This window comes from Myotis nattereri (genome assembly GCF_964212035.1).
Source record: "Myotis nattereri genome assembly, chromosome: 7".
NCBI lineage: Eukaryota > Metazoa > Chordata > Mammalia > Chiroptera > Vespertilionidae > Myotis > Myotis nattereri.
Window position 1 is genome coordinate 77148783 of NC_138082.1, and position 12215 is coordinate 77160997.

General features: G+C 41.8%; 1 protein-coding gene across 1 annotated transcript in view; it reads left to right on the forward strand.

Moving 5' to 3' along the window:
- MAP3K19 (mitogen-activated protein kinase kinase kinase 19) overlaps positions 1-12215 on the forward strand; it is a gene marked incomplete at its 5' end in the record, with an annotated part of 57133 nt that overhangs the window by 26850 nt on the left and 18068 nt on the right. Inside the window, 3 exons of the mRNA XM_081095381.1 lie at positions 4271-4367; positions 10105-10183; positions 11312-11565. Coding sequence (XP_080951507.1) covers positions 4271-4367; positions 10105-10183; positions 11312-11565 — 430 coding nt within the window. The remainder of the gene's footprint in view (positions 1-4270; positions 4368-10104; positions 10184-11311; positions 11566-12215) is intronic.

Here is a 12215-nt window from a genome sequence, read left to right on the forward strand (position 1 = left end):
TTTTGATGTCACAACTGGAGTGGAGGTACTGCTGGCATCTAGTGGGTAGAGACCAGGGATGTAGCTAACTATCTACAATGCACAGGGCAGGTCCCACAGCAAGGAGCTAACCAGCCACAAACGTCAATAGCGCTGAGGCTGAGAAAACCTGCTATGTGGTGGATTTTGTCTCAGAACTGAAGGTTGCATTGGTTTTGGTTACTAATATAACATAGTAATAGAAATAAAATGTTAGGGTCACCCAAGGAGGAACACACTAGGCCAAGGTGGTAAGGGATTATGAATTTATTAGGTCATCTGGATACCCAGATGGGCTGAGCCCCAAAATGGCGCCAGCCCCCAAAGGTGGGGAGTCAGAGGTTTTAAGGACTGGAGGCAGGCTTTTTCTGGGTGGAGCATTCTCTGTGCAGGTCTGGATTCTGGGCAAGTCCAGAGGGGAGAGATAATGGTCTTAGCAAGTGGAATGTGGTCTAAGCAAGTGGAATGTCCATTGTGAAGAGTCCTAAAGGTCAGTTCCTAGGAGAGGGGCACCTATTCAATTATTTGATCAGACCTACCATAAAATACCTAGAGACCAGTCTTGAAAGTGTCATGGATTAGAAATTGATAAACAAAACAGGTTTACTTTTAATTTTTAAAAAATATTTTTATTGATTTCAGAGAGGAAAGGAGAGGGAGAGAGAGATAGAAACATCAATGATGAGAGAGAATCTTTGATTAGCTGCCTCCTGCACACCCCCTATTGGGGATACAGCCCACAACCTGGGCATGTGCCCTGACCAGGAATTGAACCATGACCTCTTGGTTCCTAGGTTGACACTCAACCACTGAGCCACACTGGCTGGGCTACTTTTAATATTTTATGGTATATTTAAGCAATTTTCTTTTTGAAAAGGCCAAAAAATCCCTTCATGGTATTACCCTTTCTTGTGTGCAACTTTAAAATGTTTGTTGAACTTTCCTTCTATATTTTTTCTTATTATGATTAAAGTAACTCTGAACTCATTTCTTTAAAACAGACTCTTTCACTGTTGAACTTGCCTTTTCTTCCCTAGCGCTTTCCCTAGGGTTTCAATTGCAAAACCGAAGGCCATCCTTCGCTTCTTTTCTTTGAGTGAAAGCTCCCTTCTCTTTCTGGCTGTCTGCCGAGGTTTTTATAGTTGACAAATAGGAGCAGCTGCCTTGCGTGCAGGTTCACTCCTAGAGGCTCTTTGTAGACTCTCCCAATCTTTTTTCATCTAAGAAGAATCTTCTTTCCAAAGTTAATTATGTATGATTTCTATGCCTCTTTCTCTTCTGTGTGTATCGCATTCTGCTGTTTGTAGATGAGAATGCTGTCCTATTTCTAGCCTGTCGTCATCTCCTGCATTGTTGTCAATGGTTTATGAAATCCATGTGTGTGTGGGATGTGCTGGTCTAACATTTTCTCTCCTTCCCTCGCAACCGAGTGCCATTATTTCCGTTCTCTTCCGTGTGGCACCGGAGCGCATCTTAAAGTCTTTCAGAGTTAGCGTTCTGAAAGGAATTAGAAATTCTGAGCTCTTTCTGTAGGAGTCTTCACTTCCATGAAAACCTTCAAAGTAAATATCATTCTCTACATCCTTTTGTTTGCGATGCTTATGGTTGCTCAGTTTATTTTAAAAAGACATTTTGTGTGTGTGTGTCAGGCACTTGTAGGCAACACATTTTTCATTCTTTCCTGTGCAAAAATTACAAATTAGGTTTGAGGATCCTTTTAAAAAAAATTTTGCTCATTGTTATTTTCATCTTCTTTCTGGTTTTTGCTGAGATTCTTTGTTTTGAACTTTTCATGGTAGCAAGAAAGCAGAGTTGTTAAGAGGTCTGGAACCAGACTTCTGAGTTTGGGTGTGCTTCCTGGCAATACCACTGGCTAGCTATGTGACCTGGTAAGTAACTTCACTTCTCTGGGTCTCATTTAAAGAGAAGAAAAGAGTTCCTGCCTCTAGAGCTGTTGTGAGGATTAAATTAGTTCATATGTGTAGGTGCATAGGACAGTGTCTGGCACTACATGCGTAAATGCTAGTCATTGTTAAGGATTTCGTAAGTAGGTGTTCCCACACTCTGCATCTTCCAGCTTTTCCTAAAGGACCAACTACTGATGAACTGAGCAGTTGAGGCTGATCACAGCCCATTAATCAATACAGAAACCTGGCGTGAGAACCAGTTGTATCTTTAACACTTCTACATGAGGACTGCTATTTTCCAAAGTTTAGCACAAAAATTTCATTGACTCATTGTAATTATGTGAAATGGTAGAAAAATATTTGGAGGTCTCGTAGAATGTTACAGCCTAAGGATCTGAACAAAGACTATCTATGCTAAAACAATTCAGGGGTCACTAAGCATCTGAAACTATCTCCAACTTTTCTACTAATCGAAGTATGCAATTCAAACAATACTAAGATAATCGATTCTACATATTGCATCACTACAAATGAAAAGTGATGGTAACTGATAAGGGAGAAGATGGAATGGAACACACTCATGCATAGCTGGTGAAGTATAAACTTTACTTTTAAAACTGTGTGTGTAAAAAAAATCTTAAAATTTTTCATACTCTTTGGATCAATAATTCCATATCCAGGAATCTACTTTAAATAAATAATGCAAAATTAGGGAATTAATTGCGCAGATGTTCCCAGCACTGTATGTAATAAGAAGAATTGAAAACTGCCTAATAAGCATATAGCGCTAATGTTATAAGACTCATGGGCTGTTATGACCCCCTGGTAGGTATTTTTTGAGGGAAAGAAATTTTAAATTCCATTAAAATGACATTTGCTTAGTAAATTGCTGTGTAATTCATGCTTATCTTAAGATATAAAATTATAGAATGCAACTATATATTTAAATTCTTAGGAAAAAGACAAAGGAAATATAATTAAATTAATGTTTTAAAATGTCAATAACAGTTGATAACGTTTGCTTTTTATTTGTAGGATTATAGGTGATTTTTCTTCTGCTTTTTAAAAAAGACTATTGTGTATTTTCATATATTCTAAAAAGAGGATCTCCCTCCCCCCTTTGTAATTGGATGGGAGGAAGAAGAAATTTGCCAGATAGTGGTAGGATTTTTGAAATGCAGAGAAGGGTGAGCAGTGAAATTGACAATAGTCTAGGACCAGGGTGAGCCAGTCCAGGTCTCCCACCTGCCAAGAAAATACTTTTAAAAGCATGACTTGCTGCATAAAAGTAAGGTATGGCAACTAAATTCTTATGGTTGAAGACCTAAAATATTGTTAGTAGCAGAATAAATAAGGGTTTTACTTTTATCATTTTCTATGATAATTTAAATGAACAAAGTGAGAAAATAAAAAGGCTCCGTTGGCAAGTAATGAATGACAGAGCTTTGCGATACTCTGCCTGCCTGTCCGACAGGCACCTGCACGCAGGGCAAAGCCTTTTCATCCAACAGGCTCCTTACATAGCTGGTCACCCAGGTCAGAGAAGCCAGGGAGCTAATGATCTAATGATCGTATCCAGCTTGCGATGGGATATTGTAACTACTACTTGCATCTGTCACTGTTCTAGGCATTAAAAAAGGCAAAATCACCAGCAAGTATGTATTTCTATGAGGGAACCTACCCATATCGGGGAATTCCAACAAGAGAGCGTTTCTTCTTTAGAGAGTTTGGGGAACTTTTTATAAGTCAAGTTGGTTCTCAAACATGTTTTTCAGCATAGTGATTATTTCCTAGAGGGTAAAAAGGAGACGTGCCATGATTGGATCAGAAAGCTAACCGAGTGAAACTTTAATCGGCTTTGCTGCCTCCTTTCAGTCTAGGGTCCTTCGGGCAGCTTCAATATGGAGCAGGGATTTCCACCCTCCGCATTTGTAAATGATGCCCCAAGGAGGCAGATGGAAAAGACCATTTCCTTTGGGGTTGCTCACTGTGACTGCGGCCAAAGGATTTTTTCCAGTTACCCACCCAGATGGAATTTGTAGCAGCTTAGAAGCCTGGTGCCGACATGATAAAGTATAAAATATTGAATTTCTATGTGTCTATGCGATTTCGGCTTTGATTGTCATTTTTGATTATGTAATTAATCATATCCATGTCTGTCTGAGCTTGGTGCTCTTGGGGGCAGACACTTTCCCATTATTTTAGTCCTAAATACTTTATTTAAAAGGAATCCGCAGTGTGAAGCTTTAGCCTAGAAAAGTCAACATTCACTCTGCCCACCCCCCCCCACCCCCCCATAAAAGTAGCACACTGAATAACTGAGTTCCTATTTTATGAAATTGCAGGAGTTTGACCAAGATGATGGCTGCAGTCATTCCATATTGGTTAAAGAAGGAGGAGATCCAAGTGGTGATGGACGAGATTGGCAACCCAGGACAGAAGGTATCTTGGCTTCTGTCCTTGAAGTGTTTACAACGATAACATGGACTATTTAGCTTTCTCCCTAATTTCAGAAGTGCTCAGTGCAGAACTTTGGAAACACAGAAAAGCACAGAGGGAATGAAAAACCACTCATGAGTCTATCCTTTGCCCATATCCGAATTAGTGAGTCTTGTCAGCTTGCTCTGCCAAAACGAGCATCCCTCTGCACTCTCCATGTCCCTTTTCTTTATTCTACCCCACTCACCTCAGCCAGCCATTCTCTGGCCTTTTCCTTTTTTTAAAATATGATCTCTCCAGCCCCTTCTCCCCCTGCCCCCGCAACCTTGGCGGCGGGGTTCAGGATCTGAAGGAGGGGCTGATGCACAAATGAAAATGTTATACAAGAAATACGACTTTAGAAGGCATGGGAGCCAGGTGGAGACCTCTTTCTTGAAGAGGCACACCGACTTCTCAACTTCTCGCCTGGTCCGCTTTTTATTTACTTGAATACACATTTGCCCTTTAGCAATGCATACAGGCAGGTCAAAGGTGAAGTTTGGTAAACAGTATAAGGATTATCAGGTTCGGAAATTGCCTGGAGCCGTTGAGCCCACAGCAGGGCAGTATTACGCTGATTTTCAGCCCTGCTGAATATCGAAGTCCATTGGCCTCCCAATGTTTTCTTTTTGCATCAATATGCTCACTGCTGTTGGGTTTAGCCTCTGGCACCCCCGCACCCCCCGCCCCACCCCATTTCTTTCCTCATACAATCTTCCATCAGCAACAGGGATCTGTTCCCTTTCAGATCTAAGCATTTGTCCATCTGCTGCTGACCCAGAGCTCCTGCCTTGAGGGGAAGTTGGGGGGCTGAACAAGGCACTAAAGCTCTAAGTCCCAGTCTTTTATTCTATGAGGCCGTAAGTCTGGAATTTTCCAAAACAATGATCCATTCACGTATCCTGTCATATCTACGAGCACCCTTGCATTGAACAGACCACAGGTATTTGCAAATTTTCGCGTCAGAAATTAGTCACCATAGCATCACATTTGTCTATCACATTCCACCTATAAACTTCTTAAATGGAATGTTTATTCAAACGGCTGCCGTTTCTCTCCACAGTTTTCTGACCTCCATTTCTAACACTCCAGGGAAGCTGCCCCACTGTTGTCTTTTTCCTCTCATCCCTGGCAACCTCCCCGGGGTGAGGCGGCGCTAGCCAGGCCTCAGCCTCCTCCTGCCCCTGTGTGATGCTGTCCTCTGCTGGCAGCCTTCTCGAGCTCACTCAGAATCTCTTTTCCCCAGGCTGAGGGCGGAGAATAATTTAGTAATATTTGAAATGATTCACACCATGAACCCTGAAAGGCCAAATTAAAATAAACAAATCCTGGCCCCTTCCAAGCAGTCCTTGAAGTTGGCCTTTGACTCCCAAAGAGTCTGGTAAGTGCCCGAGGGTCCACACATGCACAGGTCAAGGAACAATTAGGAGTGGCCGCCTTCAGCCAAACTCCCCTAAGTCAGAATTCCGATAAACAGGGAGGGCCGCCTTCAGCCCACCCCTTTTTTTGGAATTTTCCTCCTTACAAACTTACCAACCAAGTCTCCCATGCTCCCCCACAGAGTATAGATTGATTATAGATTTTTAATTATTTTTTTTGTCAATTCTTTTTTTTTTTAATTAAATCTTTATTGTTCAGATTATTACATTTGTTCCTCTTTTTTTCCCCCATAACTCCCTTCCTCCCAGTCCCGCCCCACCCTCCACCCTCACTCCCCACCCACTGTCCTCATCCATAGGTGCACGATTTTTGTCCAGTCTCTTCCCACATCTCCCACACCCCTTTCCCCCCCAAGAATAGTCAGTCCATTCCCTTTCTATGTCCCTGATTCTATTATAATCACCAGTTCATTCTGTTCATCAGATTATTTATTCACTTGATTCTTAGATTCACTTGTTGATAGATGCATATTTGTTGTTCATAATTTGTATCTTTGCCTTTTTCTTCCTCTTCCTCTTCTTAAAGGATGCCTTTCAGCATTTCATATAATCCTGGTTTGGTGGTGATGAACTCCTTTAGCTTTTCCTTATCTGTGAAGCTCTTTATCTGACCTTCAATTCTGAATGATAGCTTTGCTGGATAAAGTAATCTTGGTTGTAGGTTCTTGGTATTCATCACTTTGAATATTTCTTGCCACTCCCTTCTGGCCTGCAAAGTTTCTGTTGAGAAATCAGCTGACAGTCGTATGGGTATTCCCTTGTAGGTAACTGAGTTTCTTTCTCTTGCTGTTTTTAAGATTCTCTCTTTGTCTTTTGCTCTTGGCATTTTAATTATGATGTGTCTTGGTGTGGTCCTCTTTGAATTCCTTTTGTTTGGGGTTCTCCGCGCTTCTTGGACCTATAAGTCCATTTCTTTCACCAGGTGGGGGAAGTTTTCTGTCATTATTTCTTCAAATAGGTTTTCAATATCTTGCTCTCTCTCATCTTCTGGCACACCTATAATTCTGATGTTGGTACGCTTGAAGCTGTCCCAGAGGCTCCTTACACTATCCTCGCATTTTTGGATTCTTTTTTCATTTTGCTTTTCCGGTTGGGTGTTTTTTGCTTCCTCGCATTTCAAATCATTGACTTGATTCTTGCGCTCCTCTGGTCTGCTGTTGGGAGTCTGTATAGTATTCTTTATTTCAGTCGGTGTATGCTTAATTTCTAGTTGGTTCCCCATCATAACATCGAGGGTCTCATTAGTTTTCTTGTAGATCTCATTAAGTTTATCGGCGGCTTCTAAACAGTTCTTGAGAGACCTTAAAAGTGTGGTTCTGAACTCTATATCTTCCATTGACAATTTTGTCCTGTTTCTTTGTCTCCGCATTTTGTTATGCTTTCTTGGTGCACCCCCTAGTGGTCTTTGTGCGCAGTCTTGTAGTTAAGCCTTGATTGTTGTAGCTAATACCAGGGAGGGTTTGACCTCCAGGCCAAGTGGGTGTGAGAATCAGCTGTGTCTGCAGTGAGAGAACTTCTGTCCTCTAGGGAGGTGCTAATCTAGCCTTTGCCTGAGGCAATCCGGCAAATGCCTCTGTCTAGGGCTTGGGCGGGGCGGGTCGCACAGGATCAACAGGGTGGGCCAGAGAGAGCAGTTATGGCGGCTCTCAGTCCTGTCCCCAGTGGCTCTGCCTCCCTGAGTCCCAGCACCCGCTGCAAACCTCAGAGAGAAAGCTGCACTCGCTCTGACCGAAGCCAGACAGTCCCGCTTCTCCCGTTTGAGTCTGGGTCCCTAAAGACTCGCCCGTATCTGGAGCTCAGAGTCTGCGACTCCCTCCCGATTGAAGACACCAACCGCGCCCTCCGCCGCCAGCCCGCTCCGCGCACTCCGCACCTCAGAATTTGACTTCAACACTGCGCCTCCTCTGAGTGTCCGTATGCGTTTCTCTTTCCTCCTAGTTGTAGGACTTCCACTCAGCCAGTGTTCCTGTGGTTCTGGGTGATGTCCGTTCCGTCTTTTAGTTTCACTTTTGAAGTAGTTGTTCAAGGCAGCAAACTCTGGCGTTAACCTATGCCGCCATCTTGGTTCTCTCCTTGATTGTCCAGATTTTTAATTATTGATTAGAGAAATATTTTTAATTATTGATTATAGAAAGAGAGAGAGAGAGAGAGAGAGAGAGAGAGAGAGAGAGACATTGATTAGTTGTCCCGCTTATTTATGCATTCATTGGTTGATTCTTGTATGTGCCCACACTGGGTATGGCTCCAAAACCTTTGCACATTGGGATGATGCTCTAACCAACTGAGCTACCAGCCAAGGCTGGGCCCATTGCTTTTAACAGTGTCTTTAAAAAAGCAAGTATTTCTTATACTTGATTATTGTATCTTTGTTCTTTGGTGCGAAAAAGAAATCAACCAATTAACAGACTTTGAAAACATTAAATTTGCTTAAAAACATCTGGTTTTCTTAGTCCTCAATCATTGTAAAGACACAGTCATTTTTAAGAACATTCTTGTGATTACACTGCACAGTCTTCTAACTTCCATACAAGCACGAACTGCACCTTGCTTTGTGCAGAACATCCTTCCCACTGACATTTAGTTATTAGGAATGTTTGCTGCATGCTTTTCTGTCTCTAATGTGCCAGCTCGGTGCTTGCCCTCCAGGATGATTACAGAATGTTATGAAAGACATCCATCTTCCTCTCAGGTCCGAGCGTGGCCCCGGACACGTCCCACAGCCTCATGGGTGTCAGTCGCTCCGTTTCTAAAATGAAGGGTTCTGATTAGGTGACCTCTACGTTCCTTCCAGCTCTACACAGTCATTCTAAGCCTCTCATTTTGTGCTTCCAGAGTGTGGTGATAGGATCTTTGAAAAGTTTTTTTAAAAATCAACCATTGCAAAAAAAACTTCATTTTTAAGTGACATGTCTTTTGCTATCATATAATATTAGAAAACTTGCAATCAAGTTGTCTTATTTGAGAAACATCAAGAAAACCAAAGCTAGGTACATTTTCATGGTACTACGTAATACAATATTGAATAACAAAGCTAGTAAATACTATTATCATTGTAAACAAAACTTTTCCTTTTACAAATGTTTACTGGTTTTTAATGCTAGTCTCATAAATAACACAGGCACAAAAATTGAACAATAAAAATGCTTTTGTTGTGATGGTTCTTGTATGTATGACAAAATATTCAAAATCCTTTAAAAATAATAAAAACATGATTGTCTAACTACTGTGCTGTACACCTGAAACTAATGTAAAATAATAATGAATATAAACTGTTAAAATAAAATTTAAAGTTCTTTTTAAAAAAAAACACACCTTAATTGAGATAATGCTGATAACCATAGCTATTAAGTAACTTTCCCAAGGTCACCAAAGAAGTGGAGGAGGGATGTAGACTCAGATTCGTGCCCTGCTGTTGTCTTCCCTGCTAATACACACTTCTTCCCTGGCAATCGACCAGTGGAGCTGATTAAAACGGTGGCTCTTCCGGGCATATGCAGACTGAATCAATGGTCTGACAGATCCATGGGTAGGACAAGCACTGCGTCCTCCCTCTGTTCCCGCATCACAATGCTTGTCTTGCCATACTCTTTGCTTCCTTATTTATCGGCTCTGTGAGGGCCACAGCTGCACCTTGTTTATTTCTATATCTTTAGCACAAAGCCTTGGGCTTGGCATACACACTTAGTACAATTTTGTTGAATAGAAAAAGAACGGACAGACAAGCCTTAAAGTACAGGCTATTTTGGCGTGGCTCATGGTGTTTTAGGTGTGTTTAACGTGGTATGTTGTAAGCAAGCATGGATTCTACAAATTGGAACTTTCAATTTAAGGGTTATATTGAATCATTCCATGGAATCAGACAGGAGCTGACCAAATTTACAAATACGAGCAAGCTCCTGAGGTAATATATAAATTATCTCACTTAATTCTCACAGCAGTCCTCTGAAGTAGGTGTCGTTGGTTACGCTTTACAGAAGGTAGCCTTGTTTTTCCTATCCTAGGGACAACACTGCTGGCCATCAACTTTACTTTACGTCTGGAAACTTTTGCCATATGATTTTTTGCTCTCTAAGAAAGCATTTATTTAAGACCTATCATATGTTGGACAGAAAAGATACAAAGATGGCTACCTCCTGGTTAATTCCATTCTGTAATAATTAAAAACAGATTCGCCAAATAACCGAAAATAAAATACTTCTCTCAGTTACCACTGGACTTCATTCCTTTCTTCTTCTTTCTACTATTGTCACATGTTTCTATAGGTGTCGAGATTATTGTGACTTTTCCAAGAGACGTCCATCATGCCCAAGAGATGAGCCAAGAAGATTTAAAAGAAAGCAAGTAAGGAATATTCTTTGAAGTGTTAGGACGAAATTTAAGTATGAAATGATATTTGCATGACAACCTACATTTTTAGGAAGTCCACTAAAAAGAAGAAAATAATCGCCTGAAAGCAGGAATCATAATAAATATCACTGTGGCAGGGCCCAGGGAAATGTGTGTGGGCCCTCCGGTTTCTGTTGCAATGATTCATCTCTGCAGTTGTATCTTGACCGCAGCCATAGCCGATTTGAAAACAACCGGATGTAGCTGTGATCTCATAAAACTAGGAAAACAGACGGGAGGCCATGGTTTGCTTACCCTGCGCCATAGCTGCGTGAACTGTGGTCTGTGGTCCTTCTGTTACCAGTCCACGACGAAGTCAGTATAAACTTGAAATTTTAAACACTTAAAAAATTGTGTAACAATTTCACAGTCATGTTATGTTCATGGATCTGATAATGAAAAAAAATGGGGCTTTTTTTCTTCTTCAAATTTTCGTTTCTTTTTATAGTAATTCACTTTTTTTGTTGTTGTTAATAATCACCCGAGGATATTTTTTCCATTGATTTTTAGAGAGAGTGGAAGGGAGGGAGGAAAGAAGGGAGAAAAAGAGAGAGATTGATGTGAGAGACACACATTGATTAGTTGGTGGGGCTTGAACCTGCAACCCAGGTCTGTGCCCTTGACCAGGAATCAAACCTGAGACCCGTTGGTGCACAGGCCAATGCTCTAACCACTGAGAACACTGGCCAGGGCTGTAGAAATTCACTTTTATTACATTTTACAAAAGTGTCAGCCTACAATAGGCTGGAAAGTTTCAGCACTGATCCTTCACCAAAGACAGATTGAGAAACACTGGCTGGTTAATGCCTTTGGAGAAGTAAAAGGGTGCCCTTGGCCACTCTGATTTCTCTGCTCAAATTAGGGACTGGGAAAACTCGTGTGGGTGCAGAGGGCAGGCGGGGTGGGGAGCAAGTTGAAGGGTGGAGAGGTCTTGTCCTTTCAGGAACGCAGCCATCCTACTCAGCAGCACCATCTGGAAATGGTTCTCCAAAGTTTCTAGTGATGCCAGGCTGGACTGAGAACCGGAGATCCGGAAGACATGGGGGAGGAGTTTTGAATCAAGCCATTTCCTCCCCCTTTTAGTCAGATAACCTCAGAGCATCAAGAGTGGGCACAAGCACCTTCTGTTCCTCTTCCAAATGAAATTGAGATGATGGACTTCAGAACAAAGATGCCAACCACACAGCCTTTACTCCTGGAGACAGAAGAAAGCCCCAAGGAGCTCTGCGATGAGAACCTGGCCTTGTTACCAAGACCTTGCTTAGAACCCCACATCTCCAAGTCTGTAGCCAGAGATGTGCCTCAGACTCTGAAAGGCCAGCAGAGAAAATCTGAAGGTGAGTCCACAGATATAAATGCACAGCGATTCCTTTATCCTTCATTTAACAAATGTTTGTTTATCTTTTTCCTGAGTGTTGGAAGATCTTTCCTGTGAACTCATGTTTGCTTGATGTTTATCTGTGGGAACCTTGGGGTCCACACTGAGGATGCTTTTCTGTAGGAGCTGAGTTTCCTACTCTCTCCAGCTCAAGGCTCATTGCCTTAGTGCAGTGGTCGGCAAACCGCGGCTCGCGAGCCACATATGGCTCTTTGGCCCCTTGAGTGTGGCTCTTCCACAAAATACCATGTGCGGGTGCACACGTACAGTGCGAAGTTGACTTAAAACTTTAAGAAAGGTTTATTAAGTTAATTTTAGGGAACGTTGTGGAGTGAAAGCAGATGTAGTGTCGAGGACTGAGAAAGGTATGTTGAGATGGTTTGGACATATAGAGAGGATGAACGAAAGGAAATGAAACAAGCGTACAAGATGAGTGTGGATGGGAGAGTTGGAAGGGGTCGACCTCAGCGAACGTACCTCAATCAGATTGAGGACGTTTTTAGCAAAGGCCAGCTTAGGAGTACCCTAATTAAGTTCATAATAATGTACCTACCTATATAGTTTAAGTTTAAAAAATTTGGCTCTCAAAAGAAATTTCAATCGTTGTAC